The sequence below is a fragment of the Giraffa tippelskirchi genome, chromosome 5 (assembly GCF_054371585.1).
Source record: "Giraffa tippelskirchi isolate mGirTip1 chromosome 5, T2T-mGirTip1v1.2.pri, whole genome shotgun sequence".
Lineage (NCBI taxonomy): Eukaryota > Metazoa > Chordata > Mammalia > Artiodactyla > Giraffidae > Giraffa > Giraffa tippelskirchi.
Window position 1 is genome coordinate 132058112 of NC_137279.1, and position 24499 is coordinate 132082610.

Sequence of the window (24499 nt, forward strand, 5' to 3'; positions counted from 1 at the left end):
AAAATAGTTTAATTGATCATGACTTTCCATGAGTCTAAATTTTAAAAATACATAAACATATGTACATACATACAGAAACATATATCATTGTCATATATTAATAAATTAGATTTCCATCATCATTCTGATTTAAAGGCATATGCTTTTTCTCTTGTCAGCTCAGTTCAACCTTTATCTCTAATACTCTGGAGATAGGGAAGAAATTAAGCTGGGCAAATATTCTGTAGTCCACTGAGGGCATAAAATTTGTAACTTTTTTAACATTTGAGATACTGTTGTTCATAGTGATTTATATTTAGATAGCATCATCATGTGTCTACTAATAAATAATTTTGGTATACATAGTTTGATTATACTTGCCATGAAATTTTACATTGCCTGAAAGTTTTTACGAATTGTTTCTGGACAACTCTGTACTTAATATTTAATATTAATGTGTTATTGAAACTTAGGGCATCCCATTGTCACTAACTCCTTTTAATTTTAAACTCAAGACCAAATACTGCTTAACTGTCATTTTTGGAGCCGTATTGTACCCCTCTCTACTGAGTCATCAAGTAAGAGCACCCATTACTATTATTTTTTTTAAGTGAAATAATTCATAATACAAAAAATATGTTTTGTGTGATATAAAATACCTCTTCTGTAGTCTCTAATAACACTTCTCACTGTCCTTCAAACCATCACTCATAGGCTACTTGAGGCCCATCACTCAGTCTTGAAACCAGGGCCATGTATTTTAGGACTTTTAAAGCAGCATCATTCTTTCTGGAACCAGTTTCTGTATCAGTTACATGATGGACCACTTGAAAATTTAGTGGCTTGTAACAGCCGTTTAATTTTGCTCAAAATTTTATAGGTCATTAATTTGGGAAGGACTCACTTAGGCCACTGTTTCAGCCCTAACTGGAGCTGGAGGGTCGACTTCCATAATGGTTTCTCACCTGCATTTTGGTACCTTTCTGCTCCTTGACCTCCCTATGTTGAAGTGTCATCCTCTAAAGCCTTTCCATAGGTGTATTACAATAGCTCATACATGGTGGTTGGTTTCTAAGAAAGATATCCCAAGATCAAGTGTTCTGAGGGAGAATGGAAGCTGGACTCAAGTAGTTAAGGGCTGTGCCTTGAAACAAGGTGACTTCTGTATTCTGTTAGTCACAGCAGTCCTAGGACTCACCTAGACTGGAAAGGGAGAAGAAATAGCCCCACCTCAGTGTGAGGGTAGTGAGTGAAAGTCGCTCAGTCATGTCTAATTCTTTGTGACCTCGTGGACTATGCGGTCCTTGGAATTCTCCAGGCCGTGGGATCTTCCCAACCTAGGGAACGAACCTAGGTTTCCCGCATTGCAGGCAGATTCTTTACCAGCTGAGCCACCATGGAAGCCCAGTGTGAGGGTAACAAGGTCATATTGCAGAAGAATATATGGATGGGAGATATTGCTGCTACCTTTGGAAAATACAGTTTGATGTCTTGTTTAATTTTTCCCCAGTATTTAAATGGTTGTGTAGTATTTAGTCTCTCCTATAATTTAGATTGTTTCCAATTTCTTTCAAGCTGTTTGTAGAACTGCTTACAACATGTAACAGTTTAGTTGACTTTTGAATTATAAGATTGTTATTTTAGACATTTGAAGTATTATTATTTGTCATTGGCTGTTTTGTCAATGACCCTTAAGATACTGATAGTGATCTCTAACATAGGGCCAATTTTTATTTTTATTTTATTTTTTTTTTGTTTTTTGTTTTTTTTCTTTAGGGCCAATTTTTAAAGCAAAGCTTTGTCATTCCTACCATGAAACTGTTGGCTCCAACAGCGCTGTTTGTGGGTTCCCCCTCAATCCTGTGTGATTATGTCACTTTAAAAGTTGAACACTAGGTGGCAGTATAATCATATTTAGATTATCAATTTGTTCATAAATCTGACCTTGTACGTTGTTTATACGTGACTTACAGACTGTAAAGTATTAAGTTAGTAAATTATCAAGACTTTTATAAATTAGGATTTCACAGTGAAGTGTTGTATAGAAATAGTGTTATCAGCTTAAAGCTACTTTTTGAATACCATTTAAAACAGAATTCTTTCATTGTTCTCAAAAGTAATGTAAGGAAAATACCGGAGAATAGTTTAGATGAATTTGAAAGAGAAAAATGAATCACTTTGACCTTCCCCTGTTAAGTTATTCTGGATATTGTTAATACCGGTGAATCTGAGACATGCATGTGAATGTGCATTAAGCGTCAGCTAAGAAATACGTTTAAAAAGACTCCAGGCCTCACTTTCAGAAACTCTAGTTCAGGTCTTATGTTAGTAACATGTTAAGAAACACAGATCTATCCTGTAAACTTTATAATTTGCCACATTCTTTGAGATCTCTGTACTTCTTTAGGCTTTTCATCTTTGCCCTCATGTTTCCCATGTCTCCAGACCTAGACTTCGAGTTATTCCTGTAAACCAGATATCTGTATGTGTCTGTAGCTCCTGGAGAAACTAGTAGTCCTTGGCCCTGGAGTCTAGACTTGGCTCTACTACTTAATGAGTTATGTAACTTCGGTCAAATTGTATAATTTTTCCAAGCGTAGCTTTCTTTATGTGTAAAATAAGTACAGCCCCCCTTGCAAGGGCATGTACCATAAATCTCATGTTTACTAGGAATTGTTAAGAATCAAATGAGGTAATGTATAAAGTATACAGTAGAATTTTAGTATGAGATTTCGGTGATACATATTTTGGGAATATAAGTACTCCTTTTTTCTTAACCTTGTAGGAAAAAGGGTGATTCTAAGTCTGAGATGCCATTCTTCCTAGCAGGTCATTTGCAAAATCTGTTTGAGAGATTGTTATCAGTCTGGCATATTTAATGCTGCAATTATAGTATTTTAAACATTATCAGATTATCATCTTTAAATTTGCATGAGCAATGTTTCCTAAAGGAAAACATTTAGTTTAATATGGCCAAGTTGTATTTTTAAAGTAAGGAGTATTTGTATTCACTTTCAAATTCTTGTTTTGTCATGTCTTGTAAGCCCTCAGACACAGCGTTTTTACCTAATTCACAATTTTTAATATAGATGCTACTTTCTCTTAAGCATTAGAGAACAACTAATTTTGCTTGGGTAACACAGCTGTTCTTTGAGGTAGTTTTTTTGTTTTACAGAAAGGGAAACTGATGCTTGGAGTGTTTGGGTAATTAGCTCAAGATTCTCTGTTTAGTAAGTGACACAGTCTCTTGAATCTAGATCTGTTGGACTTGAAAAGCCTTTGGTCGTTGTACTACGTGTTCCTGTTGAGCACTGCTGGTCAGGGAGAGTGTTGGAAAGATGAGATGCAATAAGCAAGCTCTGGACTAGCTCTTTGGCTAGTGTGTGGAAGGAAGGGGTGAATTAAAACAACAGAAAGTGGTAAAAGTTCTATTACAGATCTTCCGAGTTTAAAGAGAGTGCTAGGAAGAAGTGGTGACTTCCTGAGGAAATTACTGTTGAATTTACATTGAAAACATGATCATTAAGAATGTTGGGGTTTATGGAGGGAAAGTCATTCCAGGTAGAGTGGTAAAGAAACATACGCCGTAGGATAGAGGCCTGAAAGGATTAGTGTGTGAATGACTAAATGTTATTGTGGCCAAGTTAAGATTCATCTTCTACCAGAGCCGTAGCTCCTTAGCTTAGATGCTGGTGCTGCAAATCGGCCTGTATTTCACGAAAAGCAAGGTCTGTTCACATATCCAAGGATGGAACTGTTTTCCAAATGGTAATTATCACTGTTGACTTGTACAGGTTCCTCCCCGCCCAAGGGTCTAAACATGGATAAAATAAGACTTTTATGGGCTGGTCTGGGAAATTAACCATGATTTGGTTTGTTTCTAAAGGATAATTCATTATGAGTTAGTACCTGGTTTACATTGTGGGAACATAAATTGATTTAGAGACTGACTATATTATTAATAGTATTTTTTATGAAGTATCTCTTGACCAAAGTTCCCTTCAAAGTTATCATCAGTGCAAGATTTCTGATAAGACTATATAGTAACCCTAGACTAAAAATTTGGATTCTTTGAAATGTGAGAAAGGTTAGATGACTGAGGAAGGTGTGGAAGCTAATGATGCATTTCATTTTCAGCATTCAGTTCAGTTGCTCAGTCGTGTCCGACTCTTTGTGACCCCATGAATCGCAGCACGCCAGGCCTCCTTGTCCATCACCAACTCCCGGAGTTTACCCAAACCCATGTCCATCGAGTCGGTGATGCCATCCAACCATCTCATCCTCTGTCGTCCCCTTCTCCTCCTGCCCCCAATCCTTCCCAGCATTAGGGTCTTTTCCAATGAGTCAACTCTTCGCACGAGGTGGCCAAAGTATTGGAGTTTCACCTTCAACATCAGTCCTTCCAACGAACACCCAGAACTGATCTCCTTTAGGATGGACTGGTTGGATCTCTTTGCAGTCTAAGGGACTCTCAAGAGTCTTCTCCAACACCACAGTTCAAAAGCATCAATTCTTCGGTGCTCAGCTTTCTTCACCGTCCAACTCTCACATCCATACATGACCACTGGAAAAACCATAGCCTTGACTAGATAGACCTTTGTTGGCAAAATAATGTCTCTGCTTTTAAAAATGCTGTCTAGGTTGGTCATAACCTTCCTTCCAAGGAGTAAGCGTCTTTTAATTTTACGACTGCAATCACCATCAGCAGTGATTTTGGAGCCCAAAAAAATAAAGTCTGACACTGTTTCCACTGTTTCCCCATCTATTTCCCATGAAGTGATGGGACCAGATGCCATGATCTTAGTTTTCTGAATGTTGAGCTTTAAGCCAACTTTTTCACTCTCCTCTTTCACTTTCATCAAGAGGCTCGTTAGTTCTTCTTCACTTTCTGCCATAAGGGTGGTGTTTCAGCAGTAGATTTAAAAAATACAATGTGATGGCTTAAACAGTTTTCCAGAGCACCTAATTAAAAAATTCAAGCTTTGGACTTACCCATTTCAAATAATAATAATTGTTGTTTGTTGTTGTTTAGTCCTAAATAGTTTCGTATCTGACTCTTTGCGACCCTGTTGATCTCCACTTACAATTTTGCCTCAGGTCTCTCAAATATTAGGGGAGGTTCTGGATGTCAATATGTAAAGCATTTAGTGCCTGAAACTTGGTAAAAGCCCTGTGTGTGCTAAGTCGCTTCAGTCATGTCCGACTCTTTACAGACTCTGTGGGCTGTAGCCTTCCAGGCTCCTCTGCCCATGAGATTTCCCAGGCAAGAATACTGGAGTGGGTTGCCATTTCCTCTTGCAGGGGATCTTCCCAACCCAGGGATTGAATCCATGTCTTCTGCTTGTCGGGTGGATTCTTTACCACTGCACTACCTGGGAAGTCCTGAATAATAATGTATTTTGATTACTGAAGCTTTTGACTTAGCAGCACTTTTTAAAACTTCCGTTGTTTTAAATTAAACGGTTTTAGATAAATCTAACTTATGAAAACAAGTAGCTTGGGAAATACTGTTCTAAGACTCTTACTTCTTAATTCTCTACTAGAGGTGGTATGCCAAAATATCTTAAATCCTTTTCCAGAAAGAGGGCAGAAAGATTTGAAATTTTGGGCAGTTCCTCTCAATATCCCTTCATACAAAATTTTGTTAATTTACAATAGAAAACAGAAAACAAAAATATCCTGAGTCTGCTGCTGAGTTGCTTCAATCGTGTCTGACTCTGTGCGACCCCATAGACGGCAGCCCACCAGGCTCCCCCATCCCTGGGATTCTCCAAGAACACTGGAGTGGGTTGCCATTTCCTTTTCCAATGCATGAAAGTGAAAAGTGAAAGTGAAGTCACTCAGTCATGTCCAACTCTTCGTGACCCCATGGGCTGCAGCCCACCAGGCTCCAACATCCATGGAATTTTCCAGACAAGAGTACTGGAGTGGGGTGCCATTGCCTTCTCCGATCCTGAGTCTAGGTCAAGCTAGAAAGTCAGACTGTCTCTCCAGTATTGGCTTCTGGCTGCTTTTGGTATGCTGCAGTTTTCCCCTCTATTAAAATTGCTATCTTAAGCCATTATGATTTTAATATGTACTACAAAATACCATTGGTTGTAGCTTTATAGCTTGCCTGGTACCAAGGGGTAAATGTTTAATTTGTCCCTGTGTACTGTTTCCTTTAGACTGTCAGGCAAAGTACATTGTTTCTAGGGAGTATACTTGGCTTTCTCCTGATCCCATTACTCCATGTAGCAGAAACTGCTGGTTGTTTCCCAGTAGCTATTACTGAACTCTCTTTTTTTGAAAGATCACTGTGTTATTGATACATTCTTTTTTTCTTTGTAATTTTATTTATTTATTTATTTATTTTTGGCTGTGCTGGGCCTTTGGTGTTGCACAGACTTTTCTCTAGTTGTGAGTGGTGGCTACTCGCATTGCGTGGGCTTCTCATTACAGTGACTTCTCTTGTTGTGGAGCACAGGCTCTGGGGCATGCAAGCTTCGGTGGTTGCAGCTCCCAAGCTCAGTAATTGAGGCTCATGAGCTCTAGAGCACAGGCTTGATATTTGTGACGCTCAGGCTTAGCTGCTCCACGACATGTGGGATCTTCCCGGACCAGGGATCAAACCCGTGTTTCCTGCATTGGCAGGCGGATTCCTTACCACTGAATCCCCGGGGGAGCCCGGGTTCTTTCTTTAATAATAAGAATCCCTGAATTTTAACTGGTCCCATGGCTGCTCAGCTAGCCTGTATTTCCCAGCTTCCCTTGTAGTTAGCTGTGGCCATGTGATTGAATTCTAAGATGCATTGTAAAGTAGGAAAGATTTGTGCAACTCTAGATCCAGCCCTAAGGGATGTGCTTTCCCTTTTTCTGCTTCCCATTGGCTAGAAGACAGATATGATGGAGGGGACTACCAATAGCCATCATATGCTACAGAATGCAAGTCATGATGAAGATGGCTTATCAAAAAGATAGGGAGTCACACTAATCCAAAACTATTATTATAACTCATGGACTGGTAACCTGAGAAAGTTCTATCTTGTTGAAGTTACTTTTTTTGTTGTTACTTTTTATTGTTTTTGCTTTAATTACAAGTCTACCTATATCCTTTCTAATACTGATACATTTTTGGAATCATACCAGAAGTTTAGTTTTGTTTGGGTTCCTTTTTGTCTGCCAGGGATTTGTGAGTATCCAGAGAGGCTGAGAATACTTGAGGTGGTGGATTGGAAGGTTTTCCAGTGGACTTTGATTGATAATTCATTATAGGATGAATAAGCATAAAAATCAACTTGAGGCTTATGAATGCAAGCTGCAGTGGAGGAACAGCAGTCCTGTGGACTTAACAGAAAATTCTTCTCCTGATAATAGTGATAGTTGCTCAGTCGTGTCTGACTCTGCAACCCCATGGACTGTATATAGTCCATGGATTTCTCCAGGCCAGAATACTGGAGTGGGTAGCCAGTTACTTTCTCCAGGGCATCTTCCTGAACCAGGAATCCAACCAGGGTCTCCTGCATTGTAGGCAGATTCTTTACCAGCTGAGCTACCAGGGAAGCCCTCTCCTAATATAGTTTACCAGTAAAAAATTATAGAAAATAACTACTTTTTTTGTGATCAATGAAATAAAACTTCTTTAATGTTTCTATTAAAAAGGGTCAGAAAGAAAGATAGCACAAGGAGACAAAGTAAAACTGTTTTAAATAGCAGTAAGTTGACTTAACGTTCTAGAAAATTGAATCAGTAAAACAGAAAACAAACCTGAGAATATAGAGAGTGAATTTTGGAAAGTGGTAAAGACAAGATAGCCATTATGGTGCTGTTTGAAGATCCAGAATATGATAAAGTATTAAAGGTACAAGAAAACTTGACATTGCTCACAGAAGACCTTAGGGTTGCAAAATCAAGACTCCTGTGCACCACTGGGGAATGTATCCTTTTAACATTTAAAGAGTTTTATTAACAGAAATTTGTACACAGCTAACCAGTAAAAATGTTACCTTGAAGAGACCTACAATTTTACTGATGGATTACTTCTCTGTGACAAATGCTAATACAGTGAAGTTAACTCTCATTCCTGTTTGTCTTGTGACACAGAAGGAAGTCATAGAACAATCTTTTTAAAATTAATTTATACATAAATCCATAAAAATACAGAGCTTGAGTTTTATTTGCTGATTGTCAAATTTATTTGCTGATTTTATTTGCTGAGTACCGATGACCACTCACTGACATTTCTGATTCTTCTCTTGGGCTACATGGTACAGTTTTATTTCCCTGCTCGCTTTGAATTTAAACATCCCATGACTGGCTTTGGCCGTGGCCGGTGGCCTGTGAGTAGAAATGTTACTATTAGAAACCATTAGGTCAGTGCATAATTCATTGCCCAGGCATGATGACTGGCTTGTCTCAAGAGGTAGGAATTCCATCATCCTGAGTAAGGACTGCATAGAAAGCAGTCCTGTCCCCTTCTGTACACAGGTAATGTGAATAAGAAAGAAATCTTTGTTTTAAGCCACCTAGCTTCTGAATCTGTTTATTATCTCCAAATAACTTAGTTTATCTTAACACATAAGTACTAGAAAAATAATGGCCTACAATGTACTATGTAAGAAGGTAGTATGTAATAAATACGGTAGTCTACTGAGATGACAGACAGTTAATAAGCACAACACTTTTTCCTCATTTAAGATACTCTGAGTTAGAGTAGAATGATGCTTGATGCTTTAACAGAAGACTTTCAGTTCACCTGTCACTTTCGTGCATAATGTCGAAGTATCGGGGACATTTTTGTTTTAAATCAAAGGCATTGTTTTGAAGGTTCTGACAAGTGCTTTAGATACAAAATAGAAATGGGAGTTAAGCATTGGAAAGGGAACGAGTTCCTTGCTGTTGATGGGACTCTATATCTGGATTATTTAGATCATTTTTTAAAAATTAGGTGTATTAAAAGTGGCCGAATATAGGCATATGAAATACAATAGCAATTTCTAGTTAGAAAATGAGGTTTTTTTTTAATCTATTTATTTTTGGCTGTGCTGGGTCTTCAGTGTTGCCTGGGCCTCCTCCGGTTGTGGGGAGCGAGAGCTGCTCTAGCTGCAGTGCTCATGCTTCTCGTTGGAGCACGAGCTCTAGGGCGCTTGGGCTTCTGGTGTGTGGCGTGTGGGCTCAGTTGTTGCAGCTCCTGGGTTCTGGAGCACAGGCTCAAGAGTTGTGGTGCACAAATCATAAGGTAGGTGTGTGCCAAACTAGTTGAACAGTTTTAAACTAGTGTGAATGATTTTGGCAGTTATTCTCAATTTCTTCCTGAAAAAATAGACATGAAACTCATTGCTTTAGAATATAGTAAAATGTCTTAGTTAATACTCTTTAGACACCTTTCTGATAACATGGATTGAGAACTGTGCATGTGTGTATACATGTTGACTCTCTTTACCTTTTTGGATGGGAAACTTGATCAGAGCGTTAAAAGATCACAATATAGATGGAGGGAGGAATAGTACTATAGTTGTAGTGCTGTGATTTTGCTATTAAATTTTATATATAGACTTTTTATCTGATGTTGATTTTATAAAAATCAGTGTGTGGTTTAAAAAGGAACTGTTAAAAGTTGGCATGTTTCTCTGTTTGTAGAACATTAAAAGGCTATGTGAGGTTGTATGTTAGGCACATATGTGCTAATTGTTGGGCTTCTTCTGCTTGTCAAAGGTTGACTATACCTAAACAGTATGGCTCCCTTGTACACTTATTCCTTGAAAAGATTCTGTAATGCAGTTTCCTTCCAGAGCAACTTTTAAAAATGCTACCGCATTTAGATGTTCTTCAAGAAAATCTTTTATATGTTCTGACTTTTTTTCTGAATGATCTGCTCTATTTCTTATTACTCATGCACATAATCTGACGGTCTGGTTGTAGTTTCGTGATGTGCTATTTGAGTTATTTTGGAAATTTTATTTTCTATAAATGCTATGTTTTGAGCAGTAAAGTATAAAAAGAGGGAATGACTCTGAGCACAAACCACAGATTGTTGAATGAGTCATGTAGACCATTCCCACGTATGTGGAAAAATTACATCACCACCCAGTTCTGGGCTTTCTATTTATACTAACCTAGGCCAACTTTTTTTTTCTCTCTCCTAATCCAACTTGTCTTTTTTGAGGCAGTAAAAGCAAGCACAAAAGAAACTTATGGTAAGTTAATTTCGGGTCAAAAGGAAAATGCTGTGAAATGAAGCATGCTACTAGCAAACTAGTACTTTATCTTTAGAGTTCCAGAGAGACTTGAAAGATGTGTTAGTAAAGATAAAGCAAGTATTCTCTTAATACATCCATTGTGTTAATTAAGGTGTTAAAAGTTAATGATGGCATTTGATTTTTTTCACTTAAATTTATTAAGTAACTCTAGATTTGAAGGTTCCAGTAGTTGGTTGTTCTGTGTTTTTATTTTACTGACTAGGAAAGTTAGATTCACTTTTCTCCCTTTGAAAACATGAAGAATGGAGACATGGCAACACTTTGAGGAGTGCATATTATTGAAAGGGTTAAACTTTGTCTAAAAGTCTTCTTTTGGTGTTTTGATTAGAAATTTAGTGAAAACAGCTTGTAATGGAACAGACACTATAATTTTAATCTCACAAAAAAGTATGTATACAGATGAATGGAAAAGAAAATATATACCACAGTATTGACTGTGGCTTCTTTGGGTGTTGGGAATACAGGTAGTTTTATTTTGCTTATATAACTATTTCTTGTAAGCAGCTACTCTTCTTCTAAAAAGGAACAAAAATCAGTCTCTTTAGAGTAGTCTCTCTGAGACACGGGCCTTGCTTAGTATTGTAGTAAAACTCAGTGCACAATTACAGATTTTACATTAATGTCAGGTAAGTTTTAAAACTCATTATTAATTTATATGATTAGAATTGCTTCCCCTGTTTAGTGGTGTTTGCTTGTAGGAGGAGGAAACAGAGAAATGCATCTTGACCATCCTATTCATGTAACTTTTTCTCCTTATTTTGGGCCACCTGCCGAATCTCTGATCCACAGAAGTTGCCTTACCTGATCTCCTTGCTTCTGCTTCCCTTGGCCATTTTCACTTCGTCAGGTGTGGCAAGTGGTGTTCCTGTCTCTATCCCACTTCCCTTGTGACATGGACACTTGATAGTCCAAGTGAGATCTGGTTATTCTCAAGTGATTTGAGTTTTCAAAGAAGAAAAAATCTTCTCAAAATCATCAGGAATGATTCTGTTATGTATTTACTTGTTTTCTAAAATAAAACCCTAAGGTCAGATTACTCTACTCATTTTAGTTAACTACCATATATAAAAAGTTCAGCAGTCTGTATTGAGTTCCTTCCTTCTGTTCTCTCCCTACCTCCTTTGCTGTCCTACATGCCAAATACTGCAGCAGAGCACTCTGATACTTTTAATGTGTAATATGGAGGTTAATGTTTTACAACTGGTGCTCTTCTTATTCAGAATTAATATCAAACTGTCAGAATGTCATTTTTATAGCATTAAATAGCTAATATCGGGCAACTTACTTTGAACTGGTTTTTAAGCACTTCATATGTATTGAAACTGTATTGGTTTATTTAATATTATTTAAAATAAGGTAATTGGGGAAATTTAAAGCTGAATTATTGCACTGCTACAGAAATGAGGAAATTTGTCCAAGGCTAAGCAGCAATTGATAGAGTCCACATTGTTAGCCATTATATTAATTGACTGTCAATACAAACTTTTTTTTTTTTTAACTACTGAGATAACTTATTTTTTCCATTCCTTTCTGTTTGCTATATATAGGCACAGACGAAAATGGTCTGGTTCCTGCTTTTAATTTTATCACATTGGTGGAAAAGCCAATGTTTTATAAATGCAGTATAGAACAGATTCTGGAATCCCATTTGCATTTCAGTTTTAGTTGTGTGATGTTAGGCAAATTAATTTTATTTCTAATGTGGCAATAAAAGTGATACCTATTTTTATAAAGCTTTAAGGATTGAAAAATAACATTTACAAAGGGCACAGTGGCTAGCATATGCAGGTATTCTTGTTATAAAGCTTGTCTGTGGTAGAGGTATTACCAGCCATTGAGCATTCCCCTCAAAGCAGCAATCTACACCAAGTGTACCCGTCTGGTTTCTTGGCATGGCATTTTTAGCCACTGCTTTTTTGTGTAAGAAGAAAAGTTTATCTACCTTTCTGCTTACTGATTCTAGGCTTAAGTTTATTCTGTATGAATTATTTGACCCCCAAATATTTTCAATATTTTCAAATAGTTACTAAAGTATCCCCTTAGGCTTAGTTCTTTGCAGAGCATTGCCCTTGAAAACTTTGTAATTTCTTTAAACTGTGTATTAATCACATTATGAACAGTGTTTTCTTGTTTTTATTTCTGGGCCTGTTGCACGTTTTGTTCAAATCTTGATTCTTTTTTTTTTTCTCCCAAATCTTGATTCTTCATTGTTACTTTACTTTATCTTTTCATCATATTGATTAACTTTATTTTTGTCTTTATTTTGTCTGCTTCTTTATTCCAGGAGTTAAAATATGACTAATCATAGCATAATGTTTAAAGAGGGTTAATATTGAATTGTCACAATAGGAATACTTTAGGACAAATGTCTGAGACAAGATACTTAAGCTGAAGCCTCATGTTCATGTTGAGATTTTCTGGGAATAAAAGAGCTAAGTTGGGCATTAGGCAGCGTTAAATAAATCCTATCTTGACGAGACAATTCAGATTTGCATTTATATTCTCAGGTGACCGAGTTATCGATGTAGGATCTGAATGGAGAACTTTCAGCAATGATAAAGCAACAAAAGATCCATCTCGAGTTGGAGATTCTCAGAATCCTCTTCTGAGTGATGGAGATTTGTCTACTATGATTGGCAAGGTAATAAATCCATTTGGCAGGAAGTGCCAGGTGCAGACTGACCAAAGACCTAGAGATTGGAAACTTGGCAAAATTATCAGTCACTGTTGCAGTGAGGAATCTCGATCTGAGAGTAAGATCAGCCATTAAGACTACTGGTAATGATGGTTGCCCTATTTATTTCTTCTGTCTTAAACGGGAGACCAATACATTGAAGTTACAGACTCTATATCGCAGGCCCTTGTTTTAATGAAGCAGTTTTGCACAAAAAAATTGAGTGTTGTAGGCTCTTTGAGTTCATATTAAAATGTTCCTTGAATATTAGTAATCTTTTCTGTTTTCCCTCAATACCACTAAGATAAATTGGATCGCTGTATAATAGACTAGTTGCTAATAATGGTGAATTTATGACTCTCTTAAGCTTTACTTTTCTCATCAGTAAAGTGAGAATACTGAAACCTCAGAGACATTTTGAGGGTTACATGGAAATGTGTATAAAGTATCTATACTCATGTGTATATAATGTGTTCAGTAAATGGTACCTGCTGCTGTTATATAGAAGCAGTAGCATAATCTTCCGGGCAGCCTGGCTGGTTTTTGCTCTGCTGTCTGAATTGGAAGTAATAGTGGCATTATTTCAAAGAACTCATCGAGGAAGCATATGCTATTTTAGGACTTAATTTATACTACTGCATAGTCTATTTTTAAGAAATTATGCAAAAGCAGGTCATTTTTTCATGCTCTATAAATTACATACTAAGTTTGAAAAACATGGTGTGGGCTAAGTTAAAAAGTTGACAATATTCAAGAGTATTTTAAAGTAGGTAGTTTTCTGCATATAGCTTTACAGGCTGGAAATAATATACTAAGAACGTTTTTAAATTTTAAGATTGCAACTAATTAATACTGTTACTTTTTTTAATGTTTACTTTTTTCCAGTAGGAAATACATGATTCAAAAAAATGTAAAAAGAACAGTAGTTTTCCTCACTCTTGATCCCTAAACTCTGTTTCTACTGTAGTCCCTTTTCCCTGTCAGAAACAGGTAACCACTGCTACTAGGTTTTTCTGATTCCTTTGAAAATTATTTATGCGTTTGTGGCAAAGAAATTTTTTAAGATGCTACATTTGTCATATGTTAAATTTCTGTATGCATTTGGGAATATTTCTGAACTTCCTATCCTTTCTCTAACCTGGTCTAGTTGTCTAAGGACACACTATGCTATTCTAATATTTGGGAGCATTAGTCTTCTTTTATAACCTGTTCAGCATTTTCTTCACTGGTCTTTCCATTTAATGTTAGGATAACTGTATTTATTAAAAAAAAAAAAAACAACTTGGTAATTATTTTCAGTTTGGTTAGATTTATTTTCAGATTGGCTCAGGGAAATCTAACTTCTTAATGAAAAATCTTATCCAGAAATATAGTATGCATTTCCTTAGGTCATATCTGTCCTTCAGTGGGTGTTTTAAAGTTTTCTTTCTAAGTTAATCTAGATATTTTATCTTTTTTGTTACTGTTGTAATTGCAAGTTTTTCTTGCATGTTCTGATGGATTACACGTATGTAGGCTGTTGATTTCTGTTTGTTAATTTTGACCTTGCCACTCTGATGAATTCATTACAGTTTGAGTGATTTTCTTGAATAATTCTAGGTATATACAAAGATATTATCTGAAGAGAGTTTATCAGTTTGGTCTCAGATTCATACTTCTCATCTCTTTCCTGCTAAATTTTAATATAATTATACTAATATAATTAATTGTTATATAATTACATTTAATAGTTTTAATTACATCATATTGGCTAGTTTTTCTAGCACAGTGTTAGAAAATGGTAGTGACAGGAGGCATTTTTGTCTTCTTTTAGTGGTAATGCTGCTAATGTTTCTCCATTAATCAATGTGCTGGGTCTGGACTTGGGAGATTTGTTTGCTTACCTTATTTAAGCACCTTTTGGATATAATTGTGATTTTTCCCCTAGGTCTGTGAAATTTCATGGTTTATGTTATTAATGCTCTAATAATATTTTTCATTTCAAGTATTTGCTAGAAAAACTCTTTAAAACCCCCTTAACCTGGTATTTTTTCTTTTGAGGAATAGAGGTTGCTCAGGGTAGATTTCTTGGGCAATATGGAGTCAGATTGTGCAAGTTGTTTTCTTAGAATAATTGTTCATTCAGGTTTTCAGAGTTTTTTTTGCATAAGTTATAAAACTTTGTTTTATAGGGTACAGGAGCTGCAAGTTTTGATGAATTTGGTAATTCTAAGTACCAGAATAGGAGAACCATGAGTAGTTCTGATCGGGCAATGATGAATGCATTTAAAGAAATCACTACCATGGCAGACAGAATCAACCTCCCTCGAAATATAGTTGTAAGTTCTTGTCTATATTCTGTAAACTGTGCTGGCTTTGACTTAGCATAATTTTAGTGAACACATGAAATTTTGCTATTATGGTTAATTAAATGGCCTAGAATTAATTAAACTTTAGTTTCTCTGCTTTGAGGACTTCCCTCATGGCTCAGCTGGTAAAGAATCCACCTGCATGAGGGGGGAAGGGGGTTCTGGAAGGGGAACACACGTACACCCATGGTGGATTCATGTCAGTGTATGGCAAAACAAATACAATATTGTAAAGTTAAAAAATAGATAAATAAGCTAATTAAAAAAAAAGAATCCACCTGCAATGCGGGAGACCTGGGTTTAATCCCTGGGTTGGGAAGATCTGCTGGATAAGGGAAAGGCTGCCCACTCCAGTATTCTGGCCTGAAGAATTCCATGGACTCTGTAGTCCATGGGGTCGCAAAGAGTTGGAGACGACTGAGCGACTTTCACTTTTCTGTGCTTTGAAGGATCGAACAAATAACCTATTCAAGCAAGTGTATGAACAGAAGAGCCTAAAGGGGAGAGCCAATGATGCCATAGCTTCTGCTTGTCTTTATATTGCCTGCAGACAGGAAGGGGTTCCTAGAACATTTAAAGGTAAGTTTTTAATTGTTTAGATATAAATGTTAATCTATTTCATATTAAAGTGACAGGCCAAAGTCAAGCAGCTTGAATGCTTAGTAAATTAAGCTTCCTGGTTACATACAGTAATCCACTTAAGTATCTTCCTAAACACCTTATTTTGTTCCTTGACAAAAATTCTGTGATCATATTGATCATGTTCTTTTCAGGCTGTTTTCCCATGTAAAGTCATGTTAGTCCATGTAAGCCCTGTGTTGTTTGCTAGTAAGGTCTTCTGGCTGTATTTTGTGAGCTTTGAGGCCTGGCCTCAGAATCCTTTGTTGCTAGTCTGTACACTGGATGTACAGCAAAGTTTCTGCTCCCAGCACAGGTCTCTACAAGTGAGAGAGTCAAGCCTTAGAAGCAATGAAATTTTTTCTCTTGAGTTAGACAGTTTTCATTTTCACAGGTTGAAGGCTTTGAGAGAACTAATGTTTTTCATGTAGTTTGCAGTTTACGCGTGAAAACATGACAGCTTATTCAGTGTTGCTGTGATTGTACATTTTAGCTTAAGACTATAATTACCCTTCATTCATCCAGGAATATTTTATATGTTTTCTTGTGTCACACTGAAGAGGCAGTGGTTCTTACAACTAAAACTAAGACTTCTGTTAAATTTATTCTTAGTTGAAATTTTAGAACAACAGGGTCAAATACTTGATCACATTTTGCTGTTGTCTGTAATTGCAGGGATTGCATGTATGTATGACATTGTGTAACTTGAGAGGCATTCTTTAGTTTGAATATTTTCTTTCATTTTCTTGATATACCCCTTACAACAGATTAATACATATCAAAGAAATTTTTGATTGATTGAAGAAACTTGCATGAATTGAGACTTCAGAGAAGTTAATATTTTGAAATATTAAGACCTACATTTAGCTTTTTTTTTTTTTAAAAAGCTGTTGTAAACATTTAAATTAATTGAGAAGTTTTAAATTAGTTTTGTGAGAAGTGTCACAGAAAATTAGATTGATCTTTAAGGCAGGACAGAATTTTGCAGTATATTTCTTTTATAATAAAAAATGATAGATTTTAAGGTGAACTACATGGCCTATGTGGATTTATTTATTTAAACTTTTTTTGTCTTTTAGAAATATGTGCTGTATCACGAATTTCTAAGAAAGAAATTGGTCGATGTTTTAAACTTATTTTGAAAGCTTTAGAAACCAGTGTGGATTTGATTACAACCGGGGACTTCATGTCCAGGTTTTGTTCCAACCTTTGTCTTCCTAAGCAAGTACAGATGGCAGCTACACATATAGCCCGTAAAGCTGTGGAGTTGGACTTGGTTCCTGGAAGGAGCCCGATATCTGTGGCAGCAGCTGCTATTTACATGGCCTCACAGGCATCAGCTGAGAAAAGGACCCAGAAAGGTAGGATTCTTCATCAGGAAGAGTATTGATAAAATTGTGAAGGCTGTAGTATGTGATTGTATTTCCATTTTAAGTTATGAAGCAGGTACAGCCATACCTCGTTCTGCTGTACTTCACAGACACTGCATATTTTTTTTTTTTTTTTTTTTTACAAATGGAAGGTTTATGGCAATTGTTTGTCAGATGGTTAACATTTTTGTTTTTTAGTAATAAAGTATTTTTTAATTAAGGTATGCGCATTCTTTTTTTAGACAAAATTCTTTTGCACACTTAAACTACAGTGTAAACATAACTTTTTTATTATGTACTAGGAAACCAAAAAATTCATGTGTTTTGCTTTATTGCAATATTGGCTTTATTTTAGGGGTCTGGAACTAAACCTGCAGTTCTCTGAGGTATAACAGTAAATATCCAGAGCCCATGTTTAAGAGGTAGTTCCTTAGCATCAAAACTTAAGAAAATACAATATTTTGCTTTTAAGTGGCTCATAAATAAAAATATTTGCAGGCATAACCCCATGTACTTAACTTTTTTATTCATTTGAATTAAGTAATTTTAGTTCATACATTTTTTCATTTTCAGAAGTTGTTTTTATTTGTACCCCCTAAATATTTCTGGCTATTTGGAATAGTCTTGTTTTTTTCCACCTCAAAACTTACCTTTTAAAATCTTGATAGGAGGCAGCCATGCTTTGTTTCTCTGGAGCTGGCATGGTACCCTACAGATAGGCACACTATAAATATGTGCTGACCATCAAGTTTTAACTTTCTGTGAAATCTATTCCCTTTCTTCTTCTGTATGCTATTCACAGTTTTTTCATGAAAATACTGTTTAGCCTTCAGCTATTTTTTAATTTACTGTTGTAGAACTTACAGACAAATATTAAGTGACTTTCTTTACAAGCATGTATTTGTTAATTACTTCTGTGATCCTCAAAAGGGTTTACAAAGAAAGAGAAGCTGTGTGCTGTGCTCGGCTCTGTCACTCAGTCGTGTCTGACTCTTTGCGACCCTTTGGACTGCAGCCCACCAGGCTCCTCTGTCCACGGGATTTTTCAGGGGAGAATAGTGGAGTGGGTTGCCATTTTCTCCTCCAGCACAACACACAGCATTCACTAATTACTTCTATGATCCTCAAAAAGTTTTATGAAGAAAAAGGGGCAGTCAGTTCTAAATTTAAAAGTGAGGTAGTGAAATTACTTCCTGCAATAACTTTTTAATACCCTATTCAGAATAACCTTTTACCTCAGCTTAGGCTGTATGTTAATAAAAGTAATAAATTATATAGAAGAATGATTAGACAGAAGAAGCCAGCTATTAGTTATGTAAATGTGCCATTATCCATTCCCTTTGGGCTCCACTTGTATTTTTCAAGAAAATTTTGAGTCATTTGGGAAAATTGAGAAGTTGTTGCTGGGCAGATTGTCCTTACCTTCATTCCTATTAACAGTTGTAAAGTTTATTCTGATCATCTTGAAACTTTCTGTTTGTGTTTCACATGAAGGGTTTTCTTGAAATTTAAGGTCCTTTCTTTCGCTGCCCAGCAGCTAGCTGATATACATATAGTTGACATTCATTGGTATTTATGTCCAGAAAAATATAATGTAACATAAGGTAAGGAAATTTTAACTTATTTACTGATGGCCACATCCACACTTAGAAGCCATAAAATCTCACCGATTCGAACTGGCTCTGAAAAGGTAAAATGAGTTTGTATTAAAGGGTGTGTTTAAAAAATCTATTTTGATTAAGTATAGCTAACCAAATAATTGTCATGTGGCAGTCCTTTGGGACTTCATTTAAAAAAAGAAAAAAGTGACACTTGAGTTTGAATGGTAAATGCAGATCCTTGGAATCTTTAATAGACTATAGAAATAACTCAAATGAGCTCAATATATATGCTCCAGTATGTGTTTATAATAGTGAAAAGCATCTACATCATGCTGTAATATATAGCTATTTGATCTCAGATGTGCTAAATAGAAAAATGAGTTTGGAGAAAAATATTTATAGTGTGATCCCATTTGGTTTTAACCTTATAAGAACCTCTTAATAGAGGTTTGCTAGGGAAGATGTAGGGGAACTTTAAAACACAGAAATAATAAAATGAATTTCTTTACAAGAATGTATTCGTGGATTACTTCTGTGATCCTCAAAAAAATTTATTGTGAATAAGTCAGTTCTAAATACAGTGAGCAATATAATAGTTACCACACATTCTGCTATGCCCTGAACTGTTCAGATGTTTTACATAAAGTAAACTTTTTAATGTTAATACAACAACCCTTCAAGATAATAGGTATTGAGACCATTATTGTTGTTACGGTAGCCCTACTTTCTACTTTTTAACTGTTAAAAATATTTTTGTTTTCTTTTTCATTTAGACATTTTATACTACCAGGTCCCAAAATTAGAATGCAGGTAGAAGGGAGGTAGGATGGAAGTTATTCTTAATACTTTGATTTTTGTCTTTTAGAGATTGGAGATATTGCTGGTGTTGCTGATGTTACAATCAGACAGTCGTACAGACTCATCTATCCTCGGGCCCCAGATCTGTTTCCTACAGACTTCAAATTTGACACCCCTGTGGACAAACTACCACAGCTATAAGTTGAGGAAGCTAATGTGAAATTCCTGTGAACACTGAACTTTGCATATTGTACATAGCCTATATCCAAGTGCTGGATTGAGCCTTTAATAAGGAAAAACGAAAGACATGGTACGCATTCCAGGGCTAAATATAAATTGCTTGGCATTCTGTATGTATATACTAGTGAAACATATTTAATGATTTAAATTTCATATTAAATTTGCTTTCTTTTGTAGCAATCTAGGAAACTGTATTTTGGAAGATATTTGAAATTCTTGAATAAAACGTTTTTCAAAACTAAAGTTTTGTTATAATTATGTTACATGTAATTTTTAATTTATATATATAATTACATATAATGCATATTACAGCTAATAAAGCTGATAGAGGTCCTTGTTTTCCATTACTTTTTTCATATATATTTAATTTTCTTATTTTAATAAAGTTCTGGAAATAACAGGCTTTTGAGGAACCACTGTTGAACATATTTAGTTTGCAGTTTGAAAGAAGGTTTGTGTGTGATTTTTTTAATACTTGTGTATTAATAAGCAAGAAGTGATTAAACGGGGCCTTGAAAGGCACTGGCTTTAGAAATGTAAGAATGTGTAAGTATGTGTTTTTTTCTCAGCTAATTGAGCAGAATATGATGCTAGTAAATAATTAGTAGTAGAGATAGATTTCAATTTTCAGATGTTTACATTTTACTCTATAGAATCTGCATATCTATAGTTGTTATTTTTACATTTTGGATACTCATAGTCTGAAACAGTATTTAAAATGGAAACTGTTGGGCCTAAGGATGTCCAGGAATTTTTTTATCAAGCACCTTCCCCCTCAGTGGTTGTGATGTCACTCTTTGATGAACACTAATTTAAGGTTTCTTGACTGCTAGGCAGTGTAAGCGAAGACCGACAACATTTTGCCCTTTTGCTAGTTAGGTAGTTTGTACTGGGGCCTTGAATCCATGCTAAACATCTCTCTAAACTGTACTGCTTCAAGATAGGTCTCATAGTGCTTATACATTTGTAAAGAGGTTAACACTAGTTTGGGCTTCCCTGGTGGCTTAGACAGTAAAGAATCCGCCTGCAGTGCAGCAGACCAGGGTTCAATCCCTGGGTAGGGAAGATCCCTGGAGAAGGCAGTGGCTACCCACTCCAGTATTCTTGCCTGAAGAATTCCATGGACAGAGGAACCTGGTGGGCTGCAGTCCATGGGGTCACAAAGAGTCCAACACAACTGAGTGACTAACACTTGACTTCTCAGTACTAACTAGATTTAAAAGACAGTCTCCTGTTGTGGCCTTGGTGGGCAAATTCCAGCCCTGGTCCAGGAAGGAACTTTCCCTTTTAGAAGATCAGACCTCCCCTGTCATTTCTGTTGATCATGGAAGGGGAACGGTATCGGACCACGAAAACAAATATTTTTCCCTTAAACAAAATTGTAGGACATTGACATAGCACTACTCACAGCTGTGGGAGAATACTAGACAATTCGACACAAGAATACGATAACCCAAATAAAGGATTGCAAGGATAGTGATGAAATGTAGACTCCAGGCACGTAGAGCCTATCTCACCCAGAGTGGGACCTAGGAAGAAAAGAAATCCTGGGTTAGTCTCCCTTCCTGGGTATCCCGTTTGGTCCCCAGCACCACACATCTCCATCTTTCCAAGTGTAGAATGAGAGCAGTAGCCTCCCTCCTGTAATGCTCCACAGTTTCTAGTGATTGGCCACAAAACTATGTTCAGTAATGACATTCAGCAAGCTGCAACCAGATCGTTTGAAAAGTTATTTTTGCAACTATCAAAGGTTAGTGCATGTGCATTACAGAAATTTGGAAAATGCATAATGAAAACACCCATGAGCCATACAGAAAGGCACCAGCATTTTGGTATTTATTTTCTTTCTAGCTGTTGTTATACTTTATTTTTAAAATAAAGCTGCAGTTTGGGTATAGCAATATGATTTGTTTAGTTTTTTCATTTTCCTGGCTAAAAAAATGTATTCAGTCCAGTCATTCTTTGCAACCCCATGAACCGCAGCATGGCAGGCCTCCCTGTCCATCACCAACTCCCAGAGTCTACCCAAACTCATGTCCATTGAGTCGGTAATGCCATCCAAACATCTCGTCCTCTGTCATCCCCTTCTCCTCCTGCCCTCAATCTTTCCCAGCATCAGGGTCTTTTCAAATGAGTCAGCTCTTCGCATCAGGTGGCCAAAGTATTGGAGTTTCAGCTTCAGCATCAGTCCTTCCAATGAACACCCAGGAGTGATCTCCTTTAGGGTGAACTGGTTGGATCTCCTTGCAGTCCAAGGGACTCTCAAGAGTCTTCAACACCACAGTTCAAAAGCATCAATTCTTCGGTGTTCAGCTTTCTTTATAGTCCAATTCTCACATCTATACATGACCACTGGAAAAACCATAGCCTTGACTAGACGGCCCTTTGTTGGCAAAGTAATGTCTCTGCTTTTTAATATGCCGTCTAGGTTGGTCATAACTTTCCTTCCAAGGAGTAAGCATCTTTTAATTTCATGGCTGCAATCACCATCTGCAGTGATTTTGGAGCCCGAAAAAATAAAGTCATCCACTGTTTTCCCATCTATTTGCCATGAAGTGATGGGACTGGATGCCATTAGATAACTAGAAAAATGTAGGTAAGCAAAAAGAAAAGGGATCTAGCTTCTGCTACTCAGCTATGTCAACAACTTGGTCTTTTTTTAAAAATATATTTTAAAAACGTGGATCAATGAAACTTTAAAGAGTAAGCTGCAGGCAGGAGGTGTATTTGCATTTTTAGAGAATGGCACTTAGAGTCTTAACCTCAAGGTGGCAAAAGCTCCCCATCTCATTGAGAGCTGTCGAAGTTGAAGCCACGTTCTGTTCGGGGGCCTACATTTCAGCAACTTAGAAATATTAGCTGTGCGAGCCATTTCTATGAACAATGAAGGTAAAGTGCATGCCAGCATCTTTGAACAGTTGGAAAACTGTTTACTGTGGCCCCTTCCCTTTGGGTATTTAAAACAAAGATTTAACTGAAAGCCACAATAATTGGTAGTCTCTGCTATTAATCTCATTCAAGGACTTGATTATGAATTTCAGGGAATCTGAGTTTACTCCGGTCTAATCTCCCTATTTTGTAGTTGAGAGAAGCACAGAGAAACCAAAAGCTGTGTCCAGGTTTGCTTAGCAGAGAGAGGACTAACTCAGGTCTGGTGGTCTTCAGTCCAGTGCTCTTTTCTAGTAAACCATAAAGTGTATTTCATAGGATGCTGCTTCAGGACTGATTTTAGTTCTAGCTTTCAAATAGACTTCTTTTCGGTTTATAAATGAACAGAATTATTCAATGTATTTGTATCTGGCTCTGGGGAAAGTTCCTCAGAGTGAGGTTTGAATTACTTTTAAATCAGCTCAGGTGACAAAAGAGTTAACAGCTAGAAACTGTTCTTTTATCTGTCTAAATGAAATGGTGCTTAAACTAAATGCCTCTTGATAGTAAGCCTTTGTGTTCAGAGCAACAAATGTACTTTACCCAGGGTTGTCTTTGGTTTCTGAGCTAATTTTGTATCACAGGTGCAAGATTTACTTTAATTATCAAGATGAACAGCTGGGAGGGGTCAGCCTGTTACCCATCTGGTCCTAATCCAGTCAAGAGGCCTCTGTGCCCCATGCCAATATTTCCAAATATCAGTGGCCCTGACTTTTCCTGTTGCTGGAGTTTTAATCTCATCTGCCAATTGTGGAGCTACTGAGACTTTCCCTGGCCCCCTAAACACCTCGCTCTCCCCCTCTTAGATATTACACATACATACTTCTTTCATCAGGATCTCAAGATCTTAAGGTGTCACTGTGAAACTGCTATTCAGCTGATCCAGGCCATCGGGGCACCAGTGTCTCTCAAAAGCACAAACTTCATTCATAATCCCTACTGGCATTTCTCTGGCTGGGGGGACATTTAGCTGCCATTCTACGAGGCTCAAGCTCATACTTGGGGACAGAGGAAAAGGGAAAAAGTGACCATAAAACTTCTGCAGAGTACCATAACCTCATAGTCTTTCTGACCTGCAACAACCTATGGTTGGTACAACCATTATTTGGGGGTTTTTTTGTTTTTTAGGTCATCATTCCTCTTTTTTTTTTAAACTGAAGTAAAGATTTATAATGTGTAAATCTGCTGTATAGCCACAGTGATTCAGTTATAAACATATATACATTTTTAAAATACTCTTTACCATTATGGTTTATCTTAGGATATTGAAGTGGGATACAAGATTAACATGCAGAAATCAGTTTCATTTCTTTAACGATGAAATATCAGAAAAGGACTCAACTTTCAACATCCTGCTGCATTGCTGTGGCCTAACAAATATCTGGTATTTGAACAGCTCCTCTCACTCCTAATCTGTCAATGTGAGCAGAGGTTTGTTCTTCAGTACAAAATAGGGGCTTGGATTTTGGCTCTTACACCACAGTTGAGCTCTATGACTTTTGAGTCTGCCATCATATTGGAGATGGTGGATGTTGAATGACAACTCTAAAAGGCATTTCATTAAGGGTCTTCCAGTAGCATGGACATCAAACTATGTAGGCTGGGGGCTTTGATGGAAGACAGGCCTCCACTGTGTGATGACCTGGGCCCCCAGCCTGCTTCTGCTCTGACTTTGTTATGTATTAGAGATTTTGAAAGGAAGGTT

The 24499-nt window shown here is 36.8% G+C and overlaps 1 protein-coding gene across 2 annotated transcripts in view; it reads left to right on the forward strand.

Annotated features, from left to right (window-relative positions):
• Positions 1 to 20109, forward strand: part of GTF2B (general transcription factor IIB) — a 29625-nt gene extending 9516 nt beyond the window's left edge. For both annotated transcript variants that reach the window (XM_081495528.1, XM_081495529.1), the window contains exons 3-7: positions 12725 to 12858; positions 15063 to 15209; positions 15689 to 15818; positions 16937 to 17218; positions 19694 to 20109. In XM_081495528.1, coding sequence (XP_081351654.1) covers positions 12725 to 12858; positions 15063 to 15209; positions 15689 to 15818; positions 16937 to 17218; positions 19694 to 19827 — 827 coding nt within the window. In that variant the 3' untranslated portion in view covers positions 19828 to 20109. The remainder of the gene's footprint in view (positions 1 to 12724; positions 12859 to 15062; positions 15210 to 15688; positions 15819 to 16936; positions 17219 to 19693) is intronic.
• The last annotated feature ends 4390 nt before the right edge of the window (positions 20110 to 24499 follow it).